Source organism: Perognathus longimembris, chromosome 13, assembly GCF_023159225.1.
Source record: "Perognathus longimembris pacificus isolate PPM17 chromosome 13, ASM2315922v1, whole genome shotgun sequence".
Taxonomy (NCBI): domain Eukaryota; kingdom Metazoa; phylum Chordata; class Mammalia; order Rodentia; family Heteromyidae; genus Perognathus; species Perognathus longimembris.
In genome coordinates this window covers 11812326-11837374 of record NC_063173.1, presented here as the reverse complement: position 1 = coordinate 11837374, position 25049 = coordinate 11812326, and the positions used below count along the sequence as shown (strand labels likewise).

Sequence of the window (25049 nt, the reverse complement as noted above, 5' to 3'; positions counted from 1 at the left end):
TTTGTCTCAAGCTTCTTCATAACTATTTTCTTATCTTCTTTTTGTTAAACTGACTTACCTTGTAAACTAAGATATGTAACTTTTTATCACTTTTACAACTTCATATCACTTTTTAAATGTGAAAAGAAACACCTGAAATAACAATTAAATTGTAACTAACAAAACACAAAAATATTCATCTATATGCTGCCTAACATCCTGCTGTATTTTTATATGAATATCATATTGGAAAACAAAACTTTACCAGAAAGAACTTTGCATCACAGGGAGCCTGACTGGTAGGCTCACTCTTATATTCCCAGTTACTCCAGAGGTGGAGGCAGGAAGTTGATTCCAAATTGGAGGCCAGTCAAGCAATGTTAGAGACCCAATCTCAAAAAGAAAATGGGTATGGGTATAGCTCAAATGGTAGAACACATGCCTAGCATGTATTAGAGGCCCTGAATTAAACCTTCAGTATCTCAAAAAACAATTTTCATTATTAAACAAACCAACAAATTAATCCTTAGCAATGTGATCACTGAAATCTACATATTAAAAAACGAAACAGAATTTAATATGCATGCACAAACACATTAAATGTTTATAAAACTGATGGATTCTGAACTGTATAGTCAGTTTGTATCAGTACAAGTTCCATGTTGTACTACCCAATAGTTATGCAAGATGTTACCACTGGGGAAACTGTGAGGGATATAAACATTCTTTGTATTATTTCTTACATTAAGCTACAATTGTCTCAAAATAAAAGTTGTTTAAATTAACAAACAAAGGGGGCTGGGAATATGGCCTACTGGCAAGAGTGCTCGCCTTGTATACATGAAGCCCTGGGTTTGACTCCTCAGCACCACATATACAGAAAACGGCCAGAAATGGCGCTGTGGCTCAAGTGGCAGAGTACTAGCCTTGAGCAAAAAGGAAGCCAGGGACAGTGCTCAGGCCCTGAGTTCAAGGCCCAGGACTAGCCAAAAAAATAAAATAAATTAACAAACACAATTCCAATCTTCTCCAGGCCTAGAATTAGTTTCTTTCTAGGTACTACACCTTGGGTCAACTCTAAGAAATGTGCAAAGTTCACAACTTAGATGAATTTATACAGTGACTGGTAGTAAGAAGGTATAGTATGTTAATGAGTAAGTGTCCATGTAATGTTGGTCATGGTGGTAAGAAGGGAGAATATCCTAAACCCAGGAAACAGAAGAAAATTCCAGGAGGAAGACAAGTAATTATGCAGGTGAGCTGTGGTAAGAACTGCAACACAACTGTGGCTGAAACTCATAGGGTTGGAACCAAGGTCAAAAGAGGGAGAAATGGCCAGATATGAGGAGACATGGAGTCTGGAACCAGGTTTCTTCATGGCTTTGAATATCATAAAAGAGACTTTCAGATGAATAGCATTTTACAAAGACAAAAGGATGATTATGATAAAAGGTAAAGATAGTTTGTTGCATTGTAACAAGTGGAATTGTGAAAGGGAGAGATCACAGGCAGATGAGCAGCTATGTAATGTTCCAGAAAAGAGAAGATGAAACAGAAAAAAAGCTGAAATTGGAGGCAGCTGGCTTTGTTTTCCCAAGCGAAAGTTAATAAAAACATATGATCATTGCTAGAGACAATATTTAGAGCTAACAATATAGAGATTACTGAGAAGAATCACAACAGAGCCGAGGAACCTTTGAAACATTTAGAGAGAAAGGATAGGAAGTCTGTCCTCAAAGATGAAAAAAAAGTACAAGAGAAGGTACTATAGAAGTTTAGTTTCCAGGGAAATGAGGATTTCATGACATTAAATGGTGCTACTATCACTAGACTGGCAAACAATTTAAAAGATGGATCACACGCACTGGTAACGATGAATCAGTTTGTAGGTAAAAAACTAAGTAGTAGGTAGTAGACAGGCAGACAAGGAGACAAAGACAGAAAAACAAAAAGGTGGCAATTTTAAATCACAGTAAAGGAAATATAAAATGTATTGGTACAGAACTTATGAAGGACTATTTCTAAAATCAACATTTTAAGTGCATAAATCCTCTACAGTTTTTCTTCCTGACATAATTTACCCTACAGACAGACAATACACACATGTGTATACAGGAATTATTCACTGTAGCATTATTTAGAAAAGCACTCAATTGATAATGGACAATAAGAAAATGAATAACAAAACTACAGTTCATCCATACTGTGACTTTAAAACAGTCACTGAAAAAGAATGCTCTTACTACCAAGAAAGACTTTTGTAAAGCAGACGGTGTATGCATGCACACACATTTGCATACACACATATTTGATAGACATAGCAGTTTATGGATGTGTGTGTGGGGTGTGTATCTTAATTCTGTTAAAAAGAGTAAAATTGTGTATTTTCACAAATGAATCATATGGGAAAAAATGTGAAACAGACTACGTGCTTTTTATAGCAACTACTCCAGAGAGTAGAAATAAGGACGGAAGAGGCTTGAGAAAATACTTTTGTAGTATTAAGCTACTTAGTGAAAACTATGTATTTTTTGGATAAGATATTTTAAAATTCCAAGACAATTTAAGTGAACAAAATCAAACAGGCAATTTAAAATCACCACAACCAAATAAAAGCAGTATATATTAAAACTAAAATGGGAAAGTGCCATTCTCACCATCAATTTGGATCTTTCTATTATCTTTTTCTAACATAGCACCACCAGTTGCCTAAATACAAAACTTGGGAATGATTATATTATCCCACCTCCCTCCCTCCTACTTCATTCATTCAGCTAGTAAATATTTATCAAGTGCCTCCCACTTGCCGAGAGCTATTTTAAATACAAAGCAAACTGTTTAGTTTGCCTCAGAATAGGGCAAATTCAAAAACAAGTCTCTGCCAAGTCAACTGCTAGTCCTCTAGTTTCAGTTTAAATACCTTTTGAAATCTCCCATACAACCTGATTTTTACTGTAATACCCATGGTTCAAATGAAGATATATGTGGGATTAAAGTCTGTAATTCTTGCTTATATCCATCTAAATCACCTTCATAATATAACAAAAGAGTTGATCATATCATTCTTCTTCTGCTCTTTTTGGTCCTAGGCCTTGGACTCAGGCCTGAGCACTGTCCCTGGCTTCTTTTTGTTCAAGGCTAGCGCTCTGCCATTTGAGCCACAGCGCCACACCTGGCCGTTTTCTATAATATGTGGTGCTGGGGAACTGAACCCAGAGCTTCATGTATATGAGGCAAGCACTCTTGCCACTAGGCCATATTCCCAGCCCCTCTCCTGAATATTCTTTAAAGCTTCTGTTTTCTTTCAAATGAATATGTAAACTCCATAACATGATTAACAAAGTCCTCTTGGATAACTATCTCGGTGTTATCCACATCCACTATTCTGCTCTCCAACCTATATTATTTCACATCAAGCCAGAGTGAATTGCTCACAAGTTGTCTAATATTTGTGTTTTCCTACACTCTATGCCTTTAAGATGTCATTTCTAAAAGAAAAAGGCAAGCAAGCCAGGGCCCTAAGTTTAGGCCCCCAGTACATGCACAAAAATAAATAAGTAAAATTTTTTAAAAAGATGTAATTTCTGTGTGTTGTTCTTTTCAACAAACTGTCTGCCTGGCAACCTCTTATACATTTCTTAAGGTGAACCTCTACAAATCTAGGTTTTCCTCTATGGTTCCAATGCATCTGTAACTGTTTATAATAGCTTTCTTCTGTAAGCTCCTAATGGACAGACACCATATAGTTTAGTGTTTCTATTCCTGAAGTCTACTTTAAAAGCTGACATGTAATAGTTTTTATATACATATAATGAATAAATAATGAATGATTAAGTGTTAAAATAGTCTGTGTGACCTTCTTTTTTTTTTTTTTTTTTGGCCAGTCCTGGGGCTTGGACTCAGGGCCTGAGCACTGTCCCTGGCTTCTTTTTGCTCAAGGCTAGCACTCTGCCACTTGAGCCTCAGCGCCCCTTCTGGCCATTTTCTGTATATGTGGTGCTGGGGAATTGAACCCAGGGCTTCATGTATACGAGACAAGAACTCTTGCCACTAGGCCATATCCCCAGCCCTGTGTGACCTTCTTTAAGATATATATATCCCAACACCTAGTGAACTAGTAAAAAAAAAATGAGGGTAATAATCACAGACATGAATGAAGTTATTACCACAGGGTCTGTAAGTAACTATTTAGTAAATGCTGGCTAAAAACACTTTCTAGAATTAAATACCTAACCTGGGAACACAGCCTTTAGACTCACTTCTTCGGTACTTGAAATCTGAATTTCCAGCAAGCTTGGAATATTGCTTATCTTTAAGTTATAAAATTTTATCCCCAGCATCAATGCTTTTCTTAGTAAGGCTGATTTTACAACATCACTGAATATGTTCACTTACCGCAAGGTTTTAATCCTCTTATCTCTTTGGCCTAAAATTTAATCTCCTAACTCTTTCCTTTTAGCTTAAATTTATACACACTAGAAAATCTGAAGGACACCTCTAGATTTATTTTGTCATTTAACATTCTCCCTTTCTCTCCCAGTTTTGAATTCAGGCTCTCTCATAGTTGCTAGATAAGTGATCTAACACTAAGCCATGCCTCTAGCCCTATAATGTGCTGGTTATTTCTGATAGGGTCTTGCTTCCTGACTCTGAAAATACTGGAGCCATGGTCCTTTTATTTAAGCTTCCCATAATAGCTAGGAAGATGGGTGTGTGCTACCATTCCCAGCTCTCAAGTAGCTAGGATTTACATGCATGAGCCACCAAAACTGGCTTATTTCACTTTAATATTCTATACTGAAGTTACACCATTCTATTATTCATAGCTATTCTGTCACCTTCCAAGTTATAGTCTACCACTGCAAAGAACTATTTCTCATTCCATTTTCTAGCTTGTTTCCACATTATTTAAAAATTTTTATTTTTGTTTTATGGTTAGTATAAAGGTGATATACAGAGGGGTTAGTTATATAAGTTAAGAGTGCACTTCTTTTTGGACCATGTCATCTCTTCCCTAGCTCTCTCCCAGTTTTTCCCTCCCATCCCATCCAAAGTTGTATAGCTCATTTTCAACATAGTATCCAGTGAGTACCATTGCTTCATTTGCTCATCCTTTGTTTCTCCATTTCTGTGCCTCCCCTTATACTCTCAAAGACATAAATGAACAAAAAGAACAAAAAGGAGAAAAACCCAAAACCACAAAAAGAAAAGACTTCTTGTTTTCATTTCCTGGAGTTCATTTCGATAAATATTATTTTATATGATAATATCACACAGGCATTGTGCCTTTCTGTTATTTTCTCATTCCCACACTCTTAAGAAATTCTCTGATGATGTTAGTCACTGATGACAATTTCAGCTGCTTTCTTTCATATTCAGACTCTAAATCATATACTTCAATACTGAGTTCTTCATTACTCTAAAATCTTTACTACTGTTTCATACATATTAGGATTAATTCAAACTAAACTGTAAGGTATAAGTTCTTTGACTTCTGGGTCCCCAAATAACAAGGGTAGCCCTCAGCACAAAAAACAATAAATACTTTCAAATACCAATGTCTCAAAAGACATTAAAAAAGCTACATATTGGGAGGAGGAGGCAGGTATTGGGGCTTGAACTCAGGGTCTTAAATTCTTCCCCCTACCATCCCCCAGTCCTGGGGCTTAAACTCAGACCCTCAGCACTGCCTCCGGCTTCTTTTTGCTCAAGGCTAGCACTCTACCAGTTGAGCCGCAGCACAACTTTTGGCTTTTTCTATATATGTTTGCTGAGGAATCGAACCCAGGGCTTGATGTTTATGAGGCAAGCACTCTACCACTAGGCCATACATATTGCCAGCCCCGCGGGGTTTTAAATTCTTGTTGAATTTTTTCCCTCACAGCTCGAACTCTACCACTTGAGCCATGGCTCTGGGCTAGCTTTTTATTGATGGAGTCTTACAAACTTTTCTGCCCTGGCTGGCTTTAAACTCAGATTCTCCAGATCGCAGCCTCCTGAGTATTGAGGATTTCAAGTGTGAGCCACAGGAACCTGAATCCTTTTTAAAAATTACATGGAGACTTTGGGGTCTAGTTCAGTGTAGCTTGCTTGTCTAGAATGTCTGAGGCCCTGAATTCAATCCCAGTACTATATACCACCATCATCAATCTTCTTTTAAATTCCCTATATATCCATTAAACAATATACAGCTTTGGCTTATGATATTAAAATGATCTAATTAATATAGAACAACTAAGTATCATGAAGCATTAGATATTTTGGTAGTTTTGGAATCAAGTCTAAAAACATAGCAGAGGAAAATAGCAATTTTTTTAAAAACTGGAATGTTTTATTATGTAAATGTAATATAGCTTTGAATTAAACTATTTTTAAAGAACAAAAGCAAAAGATATTTAGTAAGTTACCTGTAATCATTCCGATCATCAGCTTTTATTCCAGGCCAATCTCTCTTCAGGTATTGACTAGCCAACTTCTGGATGCCCTGTTAAAAAAGGACATTTTTCTAAAATTAGTATTGTGCCATGAAAAAGTTCTTTTCTTTAATGTACATTACTTAGAAAATATCTATTTCCTAAATGTAAATTTATTCTGAAGAACTAATGGCAAATGACAGAACATTATAATCTCCTCATTCTCCAGTCCTCGCTGCCTCTATTTTTAGGAAAAACATGAGTACATTGATGAGAAAACCGAAACTTCTGTTATATATATTTCACTACACCAAACTATTTGACTAGCTATAAAAACAAACTACCTCTGAGATGTCAGAGGGGACATAGCTGTCCACAAAGCTCTGATTACACAGCTTGATATTTTAGTCTCTCCTCCACCAAGTCAAGAATGACACATTTCTAAGTGTTAGCAACCAAATTCTCACATAACAGAAGAGGGGGAAAATACATCCAATTTGGAGCAGACAAATACTGGCTTGTAAAATTAATAAATAGGCTTTGAGGCAGTTTCATACTCGGAATTCTCAAGACAGATTTTAAGATGTTTCCATTTAAAAAAATATCAAGACAGCTCATTTCAAAAAATTAATTTTACTGAAAAACATACCCCGTTATTCCTACAACATGAATCTAAACAAAACAGAATATTGTGGGTAATATATGGGAGGTCTGGGAATTTTAACACAAAAGATCATTTTGTTGGGAAGGTTAAACTATTCATCCCAAATATATAACATATTATTTATAAATAAAGTATGGTCCTCTAACGCTACAGTAGGGCCCAGTGTAATATATATAGTAAAAATTGTCTCTTGGGATATTTATTTCTATACTTGCAGCTACAAAAGTGTATTAAGCTAAAACGAAGAATAATCACAGTAGTTGTACACTTTAAGCAAAGACGGCACAGTAAAATAAATGTTTCACTTTACATGTGATACTTCTAATAAGGTCTGCTGCCAAATCAATTTGGCTTAAACTTATAGTTGATTGTCTTTGGTAAAATATACTTAGTTCAATTCAAAGTACAGTAAGAACGCAAGTACCATTGAACCTCAAGTTCCTTCTGAACTTTGCAATGTAATTCAGTTTCACTATTTCCAAGTACTGTGTATTCTGAGAACTCACAAGTACAATCCACAATACTTCCAGTTAACAAATCTTGTACTTGGGGAAGCCCAGTTATTAAGTCTTCTCTGAATGTGTATATAATCTTGTCACTTCTGTACCTTGTACATACTGTTCTCATTACATAAATTATCTTTCCATGTATTACACTTCTACTTGCTAAATTCTTATCTCCCTTTTTAACCTGATTTTAAAAATTTCTTAACACAAAATACTCCTAAGTATATATAGTAAAATGTGAAAAGTCTCATTGCATAGGCATTTAATTTTATTTCATTCTACTACAATAATTTATTATTTTTCCTGCATTTGGTGGCTGTAATTCTATAAAGAACTCTTCCCCCCTAAACTATTCGGGTTCCCTGAAGTAAAGCTCTTAGATGAAAGACAGGATAAATATTTGTCTAGTTCTGGCGCGCGCACGAGAGAGAGAGAGAGAGAGAGAGAGAGAGAGAGAGAGAGAGAGAGAGAGAGAGAGAGATGTGTGTGTGTGTGTGTGTTTGCTTGCTTGAACTCAGGGCCCTGGGTATTGTCCCTGTGCTCAGAGTTAGCAATCTACCACTTGAGCCACAGCTTAAGCATTTTGGTGGTTAACTGAATGTAAGAATTTCACAGACTTTCTGCTGGCTTTGAATAGTGATGCTCAGAGCTCAGCCTCCTGAATAGCTAAAGTTACAGGTGTGAACCTATAACATTACAAACTCATATATTCTAAATAATGAATGTGTTCCAATTTAATTGCAGTTACTCTTCTATTTTATTGTAAAGGTGATACACAGAGGGGTTATAGTTATGTAAGGTAATGAGTACATTTCTTTTTTGGACAGTGTTACCCCCCTCCCTTTCTCCCACTTCCACCCTCACCCTATGTAGTTACTATTCTTTTAAGCACAATTTTCATATCTGTGGTCTGTATAAGTCCCTCCAAGTTGGCTCCTATATCATGACATTAATAGACTTTTATTGCTTCTTTTCTTTTATAGTTCCGGTCCCAGATCATCAATAAGCTAGTTTTCTGTGGAATCATGATTCCTTTAGGAGAGAAACTATATTAATGGTACACATTCTAGGCATGTCCTTATCTTTGGGGCATCTGTATCTTTCTCTACAGGTCTTTTCTAATATATATAATATATATGTATATGTGTGTGTATTAATTCACTTCTATCCAGTCACTGTTACAGACAATCCTTCTTATTTATAATCCTTATACAGTTAATGTCAGGTTTAAAAACTGTAAGTTCCATCAGGCAGGGATCTTGTCTTTCTTTTTTATAACTTAAGCAGAAGGCTTTATTTTAAAATTGTGACATACTACATCTATTAGTTATTTTTTTGGCAGGATTTCATTCTTTTTGTCTGGATTTGTCCTCAGGCCATGATTTTCCTAAACCCTTGTCTTTCTTTTAATGACTGATTTTTAAAATACTATAACCCCAGGCTGGATTGGAGACTAATATTTAGTTCTTGCTCATAATATCCACTGACAGTATAAATAAATTCTATCTATATCACTATGTCTAAGGCATAAATCCTTTTCTGTGTTTTCCCCCCCCACTTTGTACTAGTAACATCTGGATTATCTGTCTGGATCTTAATTTGTGTATGCTCAAAGAAAAAAAACTGTACCAGACTTCTGAGATGTCCAATTGGCTTTAATATCATAAATAAGTTCCTCAGTAACATTGTAGTTAAATTTGATCATCTTCACTATTTAAAGAGAGCATAGAAATGGCTCAAGGTAATGGGGAAGAAAAATCTAGTTTATTCCATTCCTAGAAGGCACCACACATACTTTACCTACATAGGTAAAGTAAGTCAAGATCTCTGAATTCAAAGAATCAATTGTCTGTAGAGGAAAGAAGTAGTATACAATATACAACACCCCAAATACATGGATTCTACAAGACAGAGAGAGAGGGAAACGAAGAAAGAAGGGAGGGAAAGAAGGAGGGAAAAGAAAAAAGGAAAGGAAGAGAGGAAGACAGGAAGAAGGGGAAGAAGGGAGGAAAATAGGAAGGAGTAAACTGTGATGTAAGTTCTCAAATAAGGAAAAGATCATGGGATATTTTCTTGAGAAATAAAATCTAAATGATATGACAGTGACTTTTTAACTTTAATCACTGCTAAAGGGTTTGCCGAACACTTAACACAGAACATAGATAAGACCTGAGCCTCTTTTATGAGTAGGACAAGGGCAGAAGGAAAAATGATAGTACTCTATCTTCATACAGAACAAGGGAGCTGATTAACAAGCACTTTCACACATTAATCTCTCTTAACTCTGTTAGGTTTTGTTATAATCATTGAGAAACAGAAACTCAAGAATATTCAAATTTTGCTTATGGTTATAATTGTCCATAATTAGTTTAATTTGAGCTAGAACTAGAGTTCCAATTTAGCAAAAATCTTTGCAAAAGGCATCATTTTAAGAGTGGATTTTATCTAATTCTTAAAAAATATGAAACTACATTAACTTGCTAACTATTTTGTAGAACTCTAAGGTACAAAGCTGAACTGTATTAAACTGAATGAGCCCTTCAGAGATGAAATGAGGGATTCATGAAATAGACAAACAGTGAGATCTCTAGATGAAAGACTTATTCAAGTTAGTTCACAGAGGCTGGAATCATGACTTCTGTGTGCTCTGTGCAGCTGTTCAAGATTTAATTTGTGTGGCTGCTCAAAAATACTCTGTGGCCATTATCAAAAGGGTTCTAAATAACATTTCCTGCCTCTGAAGGCATTCTGTACTTAAATGGATTAGTTTGCCTTTAATATTATGCTTAGAGCTACATTTGACAGATGGATGGTTTACTTACATACAAAAGTTATCCATCCTAATTAACTGTGAAAGGGAATAAACTATGCCTTGCAATTTTAAGTGTGTTTTTTTTAAAAAAAATATATAATCACTCTCCTGGCCCATGATAGTACTTTCTAAAACTAGTTCACTAGGAGTACATACATTTATAATGACTTAAGCATCACTGATGAGCAAGTTGATTTGACTTGGAGCAGTTACTGCTAAAAATTTGCAGTAATGTCAATGAAATATCCAATAATATCCCATTCCAACTTTTAAAAATATTGTTAGTGTCTAATATAAGACTTGCTTTGTTTCACCTTTCAATAACTTGCCATCTTGTGTTAAAGACACACAAAGAAAGCCACTGTTGAGTAGACACTGGGAAATGGACTGGTAGTTTAGCCTTTGGCCCATTTACCACCATAAACTGAGCAGGACTATGCTCCAGAGCTTCTACAGGTTATCCTAAATCTATCTTTCACCATCATATAGCAAAAATAATTTTTGAGTTTTACTGAGATTTTACAAAACCATCACATAGCTCTTTAAAAATATCTTTACATACTATGAAATTCCTAATGTACAAAAATGATCTTGATTTATTTCTCAAATTGATATGTTATACACATCCATCAATTCAATAACAAAACTACTTTCATCCTCCTTAAGAAAAGTTTTAAAATATTTTTATTGTTTTGTATCATATACAACTGCATTGGGAAAAATAAAGCTGTGTATTACTTTAAATAACATAATAAAAAGCTCTTACTGACTTTTCTATTAATTTCATAGTGAAATGAAACAATAATATCATGAATATGGTTTAACAGTAGAGTGTTTGACTTGCATGCATGAAGCCCTGGGTTAGATTCCTCAGCACCACATAAACAGAAAGGGCCAGAAGTGGCGCTGTGGCTCAAGTGGTAGTGTGAGCCTTGAACAAAAAGAGCCAGGGACAGTGCTCAGGCCCTGAGTTCAAGGCCCAGGACTGGCAAAACAAAAAGGAAGGAAGGAAGGAAGGAGGGAGGGAGGGAGGGAGGGAGGGAGGGAGGGAGGGAGGGAGGGAGGGAAGGAAGGAAGGAAGGAAGGAAGGAAGGAAGGAAGGAAGGAAGGAAGGAAGGAAGGAAGGAAGGAAGGAAGGAAGGAAGGAAGGAAGGAAGGAAAAAAGAAATGAAGGGGATAAACTGGGTGTCCATGGCTCATATCCATAATCCTAGCTTTGTGGATAGCAGGGATCAGGAAGTATTTCAATTCCAGGCCAGGCCGGGCAAAAGTTTTCAAGATTCCATCTCAACAGAAAAAAAGCTGGACATGGTAGCACATGCATGGCATCCCACCTACAGCAGAAAGCATGAAATAGAAAGACTGTAGTCCAGGTATAGGCCCTGGGAAAATGGTAGGACCCTATCTCACAAATCACAAACAAGGGTTGGAAGTGTGGCTCAAGAGGAGAGTACCAGCTTACCAAAGGCCCAGAGTTCAAGTCAGACTGAATGGATGGGAGGGAGATAGAGAAGAAGGAAGGGAAGTATAGACATTGAAAAGAAAGAAATAAAGCTACATTTTCCACAGATGACATGAGTTCCTATGCTAAAAAAAATTAAACTAATATGGCTGGGAATATGGCCTAGTGGCAAGAGTGCTTGCCTCATACACATGAAGCCCTGGGTTCGATTCCCCAGCACCACATTTATAGAAAATGGCCAGAAGCAGCGCTGTGGCTCAAGTGGCAGAGTGCTAGCCTTGAGCAAAAAAAAAAAAAAAAAAGCAGCAGCAGCCAGGGACAATGCTCAGGCCTTGAGTCCAAGCCCGAGGACTGGCAAAAAATAAAAAATTCAACTAATAACTAGTAATGCTGTTTAAGAAATGTTTCAAGACACACTGTCAATTTATCAAAATCAATTACTGTAATGAGACGTTAGAATTTGCATGGGGAAAAATGAAGTACTTCAGGAATAATCTGAACAAACTATGTGCAGAATGTGCATGCATAAAACTTCCAAATATTGTGAAAGAAACTGAAAAGCTAAATGAATACAAAGGTATTCTGCCACATTAATAAATTTAAAAGACTTGGTATTGCTGAGATGTTCCCAATTTGGTCTATACGTTTAATATAATAACAATCCAAGTCATGATGAAGCAAATTTAAATCAGAGAGATATAATTATAGGACATTAAACACAACATAATCCCAAGGGCATCCACAAAGATACTAGGTATGCCTGGGAGCAGTGTAGCTCAGTGGTAGAGTACTCACCTAACATGAGCAAGGCCCTAGTTTGATCCTCAAAAATACAGAAACAAAATAAAATTGCTACAGAATATAAAAAATGAAAATACAAAGAGAATTAAACATTTACTATAAAAAGTAAATATAAAGAAATAATTGGGAACTATGGGAGGAAAAAGAAAGATAAATCTGTGTTTTAGCTCTCTACAACTAAATGTGGAATGGTATCTCCCTTGGGAGTGAATGTCCTGGTAAGCTATTTAATGATTATGGATTATAAAACAAAAATTGGTTTGGAAGAAATATAAGAAAAGAGAAATGGTCACTGTCATTCTGAAAGTAAGCGGTATCAGGAAAGCCTATATAGAGGACAATAAAAATGGACCAATAAAAGCAAGGCAAAAATGAAGCCCAGGGATTGGCATACTAGGTGAAAAACTAGTGATGTAAAAATAGTAGGGAAAATGTGGGAGATGGGTTGGCAGAGTAAATGTTGGCTTGTATGCATCCAATTTCCTTTAGTGCCCAGGACATCTCTACTCATTATCCATTCTTTCTTTTAATAGTGGTTTATACCTGTAATTACAGTATTCAGGATGCTGAGGTAGGAGGAGCTAAAGAGTTCAAAGGCATCCTGAGATATATAGTGGGACCCTGTCTTAAAAAACAAAAACCAAAGGCTGGGCACCAGTGGCTCACACCTATAACCCTAGCTACTCAAGAGGCTGAGATAAGAGGATCACAGTTTGAACCAGCCTGGTTAAAGTCCATGAGACTCATATCTCCAACAAACTACTCAGAAAAACTCAGAAGTGGCACTGTGGCTCAAGTGGTAGAGAGCGAACCTTGGGCACAAAGAGGCTCTGGGATACCACCCAGGCCCAGAGTTGAAACTTCAGGACTGGAAAACACCAACAACAAAACATGTTGGAGCTGTTCACTCTAGAAAGCATTAAGTAGAATAGAGATATTCTGTCTCTAGAAATAGAGACAGAAATCCAGAAGAAACACCCCAAATGTGACTGGGGACATTCAAGGCAAATGACAGTCATTCCTCCTTGTCATATACACAAATATCTAATCACTGGAGCTAATATTTGAGTGCTTATTATGTGCAAAGCAGTTCACATTTCTTAGTGAACCACTACCTTTTACAGTAGATACAGAAGTCTTAAAGGGTTAAGTAATTTGCATAAGATCACCCAGCTAAACATAGTGAAAATCCAGGTCTTGTTCTCAAAGCTTAAAGTACTTTCAGCCTAATCAGAGTATTCAGATACAATCAAATACAATACTTCAAATCACACTTTGATGAGTAATGTCCTTTAAGTTCCTTAAAAGAACAGAGCTATAAAAAAAAACTAGCATGGTTCACAATCTTTGTTCAGTAAATAATTAGACTGAAATAATTCCCATTTATATACTATTATGTAAATTTTAATAGATTTTTTTCAGAGCAGAGAAATTAAGCAGAAAAAAAAGAGTATCCATACAATCTTCCTACCAGTTTTCTCTATTATTAAAATCCTCCCTTAGGGCTGGGGACATGGCCTAGTGGCAAGAGTGCTTGCCTCCTATACGTGAGGCCCTGGGTTCAATTCCCCAGCACCACATATACAGAAAATGGCCAGAAGTGGCGCTGTGGCTCAAGTGGCAGAGTGCTAGCCTTGAGCAAAAAGAAGCCAGGGACAGTGCTCAGGCCCTGAGTCCAAGCCCCAGGACTGGCCAAAAAAAAAAAAAAAAGAGAGATAAAATCCTCCCTTAGTATTAAGACATTTATTATAATTGATGATATAATGCTAGCATACGATTTACTAAAGCTCCTCATCTGTATTACACTTACTCTAAGGTTTTATTTGTTCCAGGAGTTTTGGCAAGCAGATAAAGTCACATAGCTACCACTGCATTATGGTAACAGCTTCAGTGCCCTAAAACTTCTTGATATTCCATATACTGTCTATTCATCCAACTCCTCCCCATAACCTCTGGCAGTTACTGGTCTTTTTACTTTCTGTATAGTTTTGCCTTTTCCAGTATGTATTTGGAGTCATATAGTATAGGGCCTATCTCTGTTGGGTTTCTTTTTCTTCATAATATTCATTTAAAGTTTCTTCATAGCTGCGTGCCGGTGGCTCACATCTGTAGTCCTAGCTACAGGAGGCTGAAATTGGAGGATCACTGTTCAAAGCCAGCCAGGACAGAAAAGTCTGTGAGACTCTTATCTCCAATTAACCACCAGAAAACAGGAAGTGGCACTGTGGCTCAAGTGGTAGAGCACTAGCTTTGAGCTGAAGAGCTCAGGGACAGTGCCTAGGCCCAGAGTTCAAGCCCCACAACCAAAAGGGGGGTGGGGGAATCTCATCATATATTTGAGTGACTAGACAGGTCATTTATTTTTTACCATTGAATGATATCCCATTGTCTGATTTACCAGTTTACTTATCCATTCACCTATTGAAGAATATCTTGGTTGCTTCCATGTTTTGGAAGTTATGGATAAAAGTAGCCACAAACATTCATGTGTTGATGTGTGAACATGTATTTCCAACACATCTGGGTTAAGTATTAAAAAGCATAATTGCTTGATTATATAAGACTGCATTTAGCTTCCAAAAGTGGTAGTGACATTTTACATTCCTACTACTTTTTTTTTTTTTTTTGGCCAGTCCTGGGCCTTGGACTCCAGGGCCTGAGCACTGTCCCTGGCTTCTTCCCGCTCAAGGCTAGCACTCTGCCACCTGAGCCACAGCGCCCCTTCTGGCCATTTTCCAAATATGTGGTGCTGGGGAATTGAACCGAGAGCTTCATGTGTAGGAGGCAAGCACTCTTGCCACTAGGCCATATTCCCAGCCCCCCTACTACTTCATTTGCTCTACATCTTAGCTAGGCTGCCATTGTTTTGGAATTTAGCCATTCAAACAGGCATGTAATGGTAATCTTACTGGTAATTTCCTAATGGCATGGTGTTGACCATCTTCTATACGTTCATTTTCAATCTGTAGCCTTTTGTGGTTGTTTTTGTTTGTTTGTTGTTTTTATAGGAGTTTGAACTCAGAGTCTCACACTTGCTTGATTTATTTTTCAGCTGGTGCTCCATTTGAGCCAAGCCTCCAGCCTAAATTTTTTCCTGATTATTTTAGAGAGGGATTTGTCCACCTGGGTGGACTTTGTACAAAAATCTTCTAGATCTCAGCTGCCTAAATAGCTAGGACTTCAGACATAAGCCACCAGCATCACCCAGCTGTTATTTATTTATCTTCCTTGCTGAGGTGTTTGTTCCAGTCTTTTACCTACTTTTAGACTGGGTTACCTTGTCACTCCTAAGTTTTAAAAGTTATCTGTGTATTGTTGATACAAGTCATTTATCAGATACGTGTTAAGTGTATGTGACCTATCTTTTCATGCTTTAAACAGTACCACCCTCAGAACAGTTTTCATTTAACATCTATTATTTTTGTCCAAGACTTGAGACTTAAATTTGCTGTCACTTGCTTTTGCTCATTGGTTGGTGCTCTTCCACTTGAGCTATGCCTCCAACCCTAACATCTATTTTTTAAATATAATTTTACAAATAATATTTATTGACATGAACTCCAGGAAATGGAAACAAGAGATTTTGTCTGTGTTGCTATTTTTGTTTTCTTTTCTTTCTGTCTTGTTCATTCATTTATCTGTCTTTGGGGTAAGGGAAGGCACAGAAATGGAGGGACAAAGGGAAAACATATGTAGCAGTGGTAATCAATAGACACTATGTTGAAAATGTACTATACAACTTGTATATGGGAATGGGAGGGAAAAACTGGGAGACAGTGAGGGAAGGGGTGACATTGTCCAAAAACAAATGTACTCTTTGCCTGACTTATGTAACAACTGTAACCCCTCTATACATCATCTTTATAATAACAAAAATTAGAAAATATATAATTTATTATTATTATTAAGGTGTTATACAGAGGGTTTACCATTTCATAAATATAATTATAATTCATAAATATAATTTTATTGTTATTATTACAGTATTGTACAGAGAAGTTACAATCCCATAAGTCATGGAATGAGTATAATTCTTCTTGGATAATGTCACGCCTTTCTTCACTCTCCCTCAATTTTTCCCCTTCTGTCACAGTCCACAAGTTGCAATCCTATTATCCTATTTTAACACTGAGTTCTCAATATAAGTTGAAAGAGTCTTCAGGGATCAGATGATTGAAAAATGGAAAATTCAGTTTTATATATGATAATGAACATTGCTTAGAACATGGAAACATTCAACAATGTCAGTTGTTTTAAAGAAGCCTGAATTATATAAATATTGCAAATACAAATTATGGAAATTTAAGAGACAATTTTAATATGATTAGCAAATATACTGCCTTTTTCAAAAAGCCAATTTTTCTTTCTAAAGTTCCCCCTCCCCCTCCCCTTCTCCCTCCCTTCTTCTCTCTCTCTCTCTCTCTCTCCCTCCCTCCCTCCCTCCCTCCCTCTCCCTCCCTCCCTCTCCCTCTCCCTAGTTCTGGGGCTTGAACTTAGGGTGTGGGCACTGTCCTTTGAGCTTCTTTTGCTCAAGGCTAGCATCTACCACTTGAGCCACAGCCCCACTTTGGGCTTTCTCTCTTTATGTGGTACTGAGCAACCAATCAAACACAGGGCTTCAAGCATGCAAGGCAAGCACTCTACCACTCAGCCTCCTTCCCAGCCCTTCCTTCTAAAGTTTTAACGCCATTTACAGATGTTGTAACTTAAATTTTAAGAGCATTTTAAAGAAAGAACAACTGCTAACACATACTTCAAAGCACAAAGAAAAAACAACTCTAAAGCATGTCTAATCTGACATTTAGCAGTAATGATGAAAATACTGTTCTTCCTCCTTATAGAAGCAACTTGCAGCTGTCTTAACTTACAACATAAATGATTACTTACAAGAAACTGTTACTAATATTAAAATCAGGTTCCAGAGCCTGAGCCTGTATCCATAAAATAAAGATCAAAGTTCCCACTATCAGGAAAAGATCTCAAGTTAGGAACTACATTAATAAAATATAACATTTCAGTCCCCAGCAATTCACAAATTCACAATTTAGAAAATCACAGTAAGCTGGTGGCCTGTAATTCTAGCTATTCAGAGGCTGAGATCTGAAGACCATGGTTCAAAGCCAACCCAGGCAGTAAAGTCCGTGAGACTCGTCTCCAATTAACCACCAGAAAACCTGAAGTGGCGCTGTGGCTAAGTGGTAGACCGCTAGCCTTGAGCTGAGGTGCTCAGGGCCAGTGGTCAGGCCCAGAGTTCAAGCCTCATTCATGACTGAGAAAAAAGAAAAAAAAAAATCACAGTAAGTTTTAATGCTTTTCATACTATATAACCTATACCACTGAAGTCTTCCATTGCTTTCCAACTTCAATAAGATAATTTGCAAACTTGATCATTATCTACAAATTTCAAAATAAAATTAAGCAAAGTGGTTTATTAAAAATCAGAGATCAGGGGCTGGGGATATAGCCTAGTGGCAAGAGTGCCTGCCTCGGATACACGAGGCCCTAGGTTCGATTCCCCAGCACCACATATACAGAAAACGGCCAGAAGCGGCGCTGTGGTTCAAGTGGCAGAGTGCTAGCCTTGAGCGGGAAGAAGCCAGGGACAGTGCTCAGGCCCTGAGTCCAAGGCCCAGGACTGGCCAAAAAAAAAAAAAAAAAAATCAGAGATCAGGTAAATTTTGACATAGAACTATTAAGTAGCTAAAAAGAATAAATCATAGGACTAAAAATCAAAAGAGTCAAGGCTGCTCATCTGTGATGAATCCAGGGCTCTGAGTATCTATCTATCTAGCACATGCTCTACCTCTGAGCTCCATTTTCAGATTTTGGTATTTTCAGACAATGTCTCACTATGTACTCAGATTGACCTTGAACTTGAGATTCTCCTGCCTCCACTTCCTGTTGACTATACTACAGAACAAATGACACCTGCTGAGTCAGACTATGGAGGGGGAGGCTAAGATTGTTATTTTAACAAACTTCCCAAGTGATTTTGATGTACAGTTACTGTGGAAAATCACTGGTATGTTAGCTAAAAGCAGACCTCCAATATGAGTATAATCCCTAGACCTCAGCAAGTGAATCTACTTGTTTTTATCTTGCATTTCCTTACCTTAAAAATAAAGGCAGTGATAGAATCTACTTCAATGTTGTTGAGATAATTAAAAGTTAGGCCTCATTAAGAGCTGGAGGTTTCCATTCATTTCACATGTATTTACTAAAAATTTTCTAATATATACTGTAAGTACTGAACACTGTTGAAATGTTCAATTCTTATTAACATTAAATGAGAATTATCAAATATTTAAAACAAACTTTTTTACTTTTAGGTAAAGAAATTGAGCATTAACTAATGATGACCAACTTAGACAAAGAAGAAAAATCCCTCTATAGTAGAACTGGGATCATCAAAACATGGTTCGCCAAAGTTTCCTGAAGGAATGGAATATGATCAGATTTTAAAAGGAAAAATTAACATAATTGGAAACATACAAGTACTATACCCAAGATAAGAATTTTGAAAAGTTTTAAAGATAGAAAACAATGAAATACAGTAAACAGTAAACCCCTCAAAAAGCAGGTTTCACAATCACTATTTCAGTGCAGTATTTCACATTAGACATGGTCTCTGAAGTCAAATAGTATAGGTTCAAATCCTTGCTCTACTACCTATAAATAATAACATATTTTCAGTAATCACAGTTTCCTCAACTGTAAAATGTACAAAATATATGAACCTAAATCTAATCATCACAATAAAACCTAGCATATAGTAAGTACTTGCAAAATAGAAATCTTAAGTCATATGATCTTTAAAAAAAACAAAACAGTGTTTTAAATTAAATGCAAAATGGAGTCTATAGATTTTTATTCCACTTAGGGTATCCTCCTCAGTCCAATTAATAAAAGATATGCTTTACATATTTTTGTTTTTTGGGTCAGTTGTGGCGCTTAAATTCAGGGCCTGGGAGCTGTCCCTGAGCCTTTGTACTCAAGGCTGGCACTCTACTACTTTGAGCCACAGTTCCACTTCTGGTTTTCTGGTGGATAACTGGATATAAGACTCTTGCAGACTTTCATGCATAGGGTGGTTTTGAACTGTGACCCTCAAGTCCCAGCCTCCTGAGTAGCTAGGATTACAGGCATGAGCCACCAGCATCTGGCTTCTTACATAATTTTATTAAGAAATTTCAAAACAATATAGAGCACTTCTTGATAACACATATCTTGAACTGGGGTTGAAATTGGGGTTGTTGAATTGGGGTTAAAAGTTAGTGTTCCCTATAACTAAAATTGACTGCAAATGCTCATCTGTTTGAAATGTCTTTACACCAGTACGGTCAAATACTGATATCGATTTAAGAACAATTCACTGAAGGACAATTAAATTTTAACCAAGCAGATTTGCCACCTAGGAAATGTTTACAGAATTGTTATATTTTCTCGCTTTTTGATTTTTTTTAATAAAAGACATTTTATGAGCAGTTTTAGGTTCACAGCGAAACTGAGCATGTACAGAAATTTTCCTCACCCCACACATGCATAGTTTGCCTGTTAACAACACCCTACCACCACCACAGTGGCACCTTTGTTAGAGCTGATGATCTGACACTAAAGCATAACATAAAGCCTATAGTTTCTACTGTAGATCACAGTGCTGCCCATTCTATGGGTATAGACATCTGTTTACCACTGTGGTATCATATGGAACATTATCACTGCCCTAAAAGTCCTGTGTTTTTCCTATGCATCCCTTCCTCTCTCTTCCCAATCCCCGGAAACTAGAGACTTTTTTTTTTTTTTTACTATTTCATAGTTTTGCACATAATTATTTTTACCTTTGCATTTTTTATTCAAACCCTCAGCTAGTAAACAATGTATTTTTTCCTCCATATCCAGTCAATATTCCTGCCTTCTCTATATATTCTAACCTGACATTTCAGGTCTTCCTACAGGTCTACAACTCTTACATTATGTCATGAATTCAGTATTTAATCACATAAATCTGACAAAGATCTAGTGATAGAATATATTTAACATTTCATTTATATCTGTCTTCCCCTTATCAACTAGATTTTACATTCTGAATATAGCTATCTTATTTCAGTGTGTGTGTATGTTTGTTCTTTTTTGGTACTGGGGATTGCACTTGATAGGCAAATACTTTGCACTGAGTTACATCCCAGCCCCTTAATTTCTACAAAGGTTAACAAAGTTGTTATGAACAGTGTAGTCTATAAAGATGGGGTGGGGGGGGGCGGGGAGAATATAGGAAGAAAGAAGAACATTTCTCTGGGGTGTCAACAGTATATCCTTTGTATCTAATTCCTGACTAAATTCTACATTGAAGAGTAAGGAAACCTTATTTTACTTTTACATGAAATGATCCTTCAAAAAATAGGATACTCTAACAAAAAGATTCATCAAGTTTTTTTGTCCATATATGAGATTTCTGTTAGATACAAAAATAGCTTCCAAGATGAGATGTCACATATAACAGCATCTATCACTAAGAAATCTTGACTGATTCTGAAACCTCAAAATTTATGAAGTTCAACTCTTAGGCAAAAAAGAAAACCTAAGCATTTAAACAGGATCGCTAAGTAACAAGCAACATCTATGTACATTTTGACATTTCTCCCACTTCTATTTCCAGCACATTTTGTTTTGGCTTGTCTTCTCTACTAACCTCTAACCTAGTCTTCATAACCTCTATCAATTATTATCAACAGCATATCCCAAATCTAGCTCCTTATGTCCGTCCAATACATTCTAAGCTTCCATAATAATTTCAGAAACATGCTGGATATGGGGGATCATGCCTGTAATTCCAGCACTCGGGACACCGAGGCAGGAAAATCCTAATTCAGAGGCTATCCTGGGCTAACACATTAAGACATTGTCTCAAAAAAAATAAACAAACAAACCCCCCTAGAGCTACTAAGTCCTGATAGCTCATATCTGGAACTCCAGTTACTTAGGAGGCAGAAATTAGGAGGATCACAGTTCCAGGCTAGCCTGAACAAAAAGTTCATGAGATTCCATCTCAACAGAAAAGGCTGGGTGTGTGGTTCATACCTGTCATCACAGTTACATTGAGAAGAATAAACAGAGGGATTATACTCCTGTATAACCCAGTTAAAAAGCAAGACCCTATCTCAAAAATAACCAGAGAAAGGGCTGGGAATGTGACCTAGTGGTAGAGTGCTCGCCTCGTATACATGAAGTGCTAGGTTCGATTCTTCAGCACCACATAACCAGAAAAAGCCAGAAGTGGCGCTGTGGCTCAAGTGGTAGAATGCTAGCCTTGAGCAAAAAGCCAGGGACAGTGCTCAGGCCCTAAGTTCAAGCCTCAGGGCTGGCAAAAAACAACAACTGAGAAACAAAAATAGCCAGAACAAAAAAACCAAAAAGGGCTGGAGGAATGGAAAGTGGTACAGTGAGTGCCAGATGAACACAAAGCCCTGAGCGTAAACCCTAATACCAAAAAAAGGGAGGTGGGGGGGGGGGGTGCCTAGGGATGTAGATGAATGGCAGAGAACCTACCTGCATAAAATATTCAAGACCTGAGTTTGAGCCCAAGCACCATGCCTGTGATCCTACTCAGGAGGCTGAGATCTGACATTTTTGGTTCAAACCCAGCTCTGGTAGAAAACCTTGTGAGCCTCTTATTTCCAATTAACCAGGAAAAGGCAAAGAATGGAGGTGTTGCTCAAATGGTAGAGTACCAACATTGATCGAAAAAGCAAAGGGACAGCTCCCAAACGCTGTGTTCAAGCCCCACTATAAGCATTTAAAAAAAGGAAGTCATGGAACCTTAAATGCATAATGACTGAGCCAAAGAAGCCAACTTGAAAAGCTGTATCTTATATGAAAAGTATAAACAGATAAAAGACAGATGGATAAAAGGATAGATGAAGGGATAAATGGCTGCCAGGGGATGGGGAAGAGAGGAGAGCATAGAGGATAGGGTGGTGAATGTATTCTATATGTTTATATATTATGTATCCTATAACGGAGGATACATCATTAGACATTTATCAGAATCCATAGAAGGTACACCACACCAAGGGTAAATCCTATCATAGACTTTGGGTAATAAGGTGTATCTGGTTAACTGACTGTAACAAATGTGCCCCAGGTGTAGGATGTTGACAGTAGGGGAGGCTGTGTACATGTAGGACAAGAGTTATATGAGAACCTTTTTGTACTTCCTGTTCAATTTGGTTATGATCTAAAAATTTACTGATATTAAAAATAAATTAAAGACAGCCAGTTGTCAGTGGCTCATGCCTGTAGTTCTAGCTAGTCAGGAGGCCAAGATCTGAGGATCATAGTTTGAACCCAGCCTGGGCAGGTATGTCCCTGAGACTGTTATCTCCAATTAACCACCAAAAAGCCAGGAGTGGAGCTGTGGTGCAATAGTAGAATACTAGCCTTGAGCAAAAAAGCTCAGGTAAGGTGCCCAGACCCTGAATTCAAACCCAAGATCAACACACACACACACACACACACACACACACACACACACACACACACACAATTAAGGACAATCCCAACATGTGTTAACAGGCTGTTGCCATCAGAGAAATGCAAATCAAATGAGATTCCACTTTAATCAGAATTGTTATCATCAAGCGAACAAATAACAAATGTTGGCAGGAATAGGAGAAAAATACTGAGGAATATAAGAACTCTTATTCACTGCTAGTTGTAATGTTCCATGATAGAATTCAATATGGGGTTTCTGAAAAATTTTTAATAGAATACCTGTATGATTCAGCTCTATCATTACTGAGTATATACCCAAAAGAATTAAGTCAGTTCACTATTGAGATACTCATATACCCATGTTTAATGTGGCACTATTCACAACAGTCAATTACAATATCAGCCTGGGTACCAATCAACAGGTGAGTGGATAAAGAAAATGTGAAGAATTTTACTCAGCCATTTAAAAGAATGAAATTATGTTGTTTTCTAGAAAATGAATGGAACTAGAGACCACCAGGTTAAGTAAAATAAGCCAGTCCCACAAAGACAGGTATCACACATTTTCTCTCATTTGTGAAAGGTAGAAGAAAGCAAAGCCAAACCACTAAGAAAGTAAAAATGTCAAAGTAAAAGGGAGACTACTAGGGAGGTAGAAAGGAAAAAGAAAGAATGTATGGAGTAAAGGAGTAAGAGAATTGTATCATGGCAAAACCCCTTACTGTGTACAATTTAATACCTGCCATTCAAAAAGACTTGTAACACTCAATGAAGTAATGACTGTAAAGTAACTCAATGTATATTCTAATGTCTCCTAGTGGTAATCAATCTTTTACTCATTTAATAAATATTTAATGAAAACGAAGAGAAGTGCTACCATTAGATCCCATGCCCCCCCCCGCCCCAAAAAAACAACCCTGGCAACTAATTTTTAAGTATCATTTATTTGGCACTAAGAATTATATAGAGAGTCTACCAATTACAAGTTAATTCTAACACAGCAGTTTAATTCAGTTAGTCACTATGTATAAGAAATAACATCATTATATCATAAGCAATTAAAAATAGGCTGAATGTTCAAGCACTGGTGGCTCATCCCCTATAATTCTAGCTACTCAGGAGGCTGAGATCTGAGCATCCAGGTTAGAAACTAGCACAGGCAGGAAAGTTATTTGAGACTCTGATCTCCAGTTAACCACCAAAAAAGCCAGAAGTGAAGCTGTGACTCAGTGATAGAGCAATAGTAGCCTTAAGCAAAAAAAGCTCAGGGACAGCACCTAGGCCTAGAGTTCAAGCCCCAGGATAGCACAAAACAAACCATAACAAAAAAATAAGCTGAATGTACATGTATATATTTATCACAAACTAACACTAACTTATTAAAACTTGTTAAGATAGCAGTGTGTATATTATGAGGACAAAAACTTCCTGCAACCAACTTATGAATCACCAGATTATCAAGGAAAATAAATGAAAAGCTGACAACTATTATAAGACCTTAAACATTTCCTCTTTCTTTGCTTACTTTCAATGTTATTTCACATAAGTGAAAACATAGGGCAACACTTAATTTATAATTTATAGGATGAATACAAATCATTTTCAAAGTTTCTTGTGCAATTCTCACATCCCTAATTAATATTCATGAGGATAATTTCACAAAAGCAGCTACAAAACTCTGCCAGAGGAGCATGAAAATATTTAGTTATTCCAGTGACAGGAAGAAAAAAAAAGGAATTTCTCTTTCCCTTAAACAGAGGACTTAAGTTCAACACATTTCCTAGAGAACAGTTCCAAAATACTTTAATAAAATTATTCATTACTCAAAAGTAACACTTGTGGAGACCAGATAACGTTGCACAAAGGCTGAGTTCATTTGTTTTGGACAGGTGGCCAGTCTGCAGCTCTGTGTCAGCAGCCC

The 25049-nt window shown here is 36.9% G+C and overlaps 1 protein-coding gene across 3 annotated transcripts in view; it reads right to left on the bottom strand.

Annotated features, from left to right (window-relative positions):
* Fchsd2 (FCH and double SH3 domains 2) overlaps positions 1 to 25049 on the bottom strand; it is a 189601-nt gene that overhangs the window by 96692 nt on the left and 67860 nt on the right. For all 3 annotated transcript variants that reach the window (XM_048359599.1, XM_048359598.1, XM_048359597.1), the window contains exon 4: positions 6387 to 6463. In XM_048359599.1, coding sequence (XP_048215556.1) covers positions 6387 to 6463 — 77 coding nt within the window. The remainder of the gene's footprint in view (positions 1 to 6386; positions 6464 to 25049) is intronic.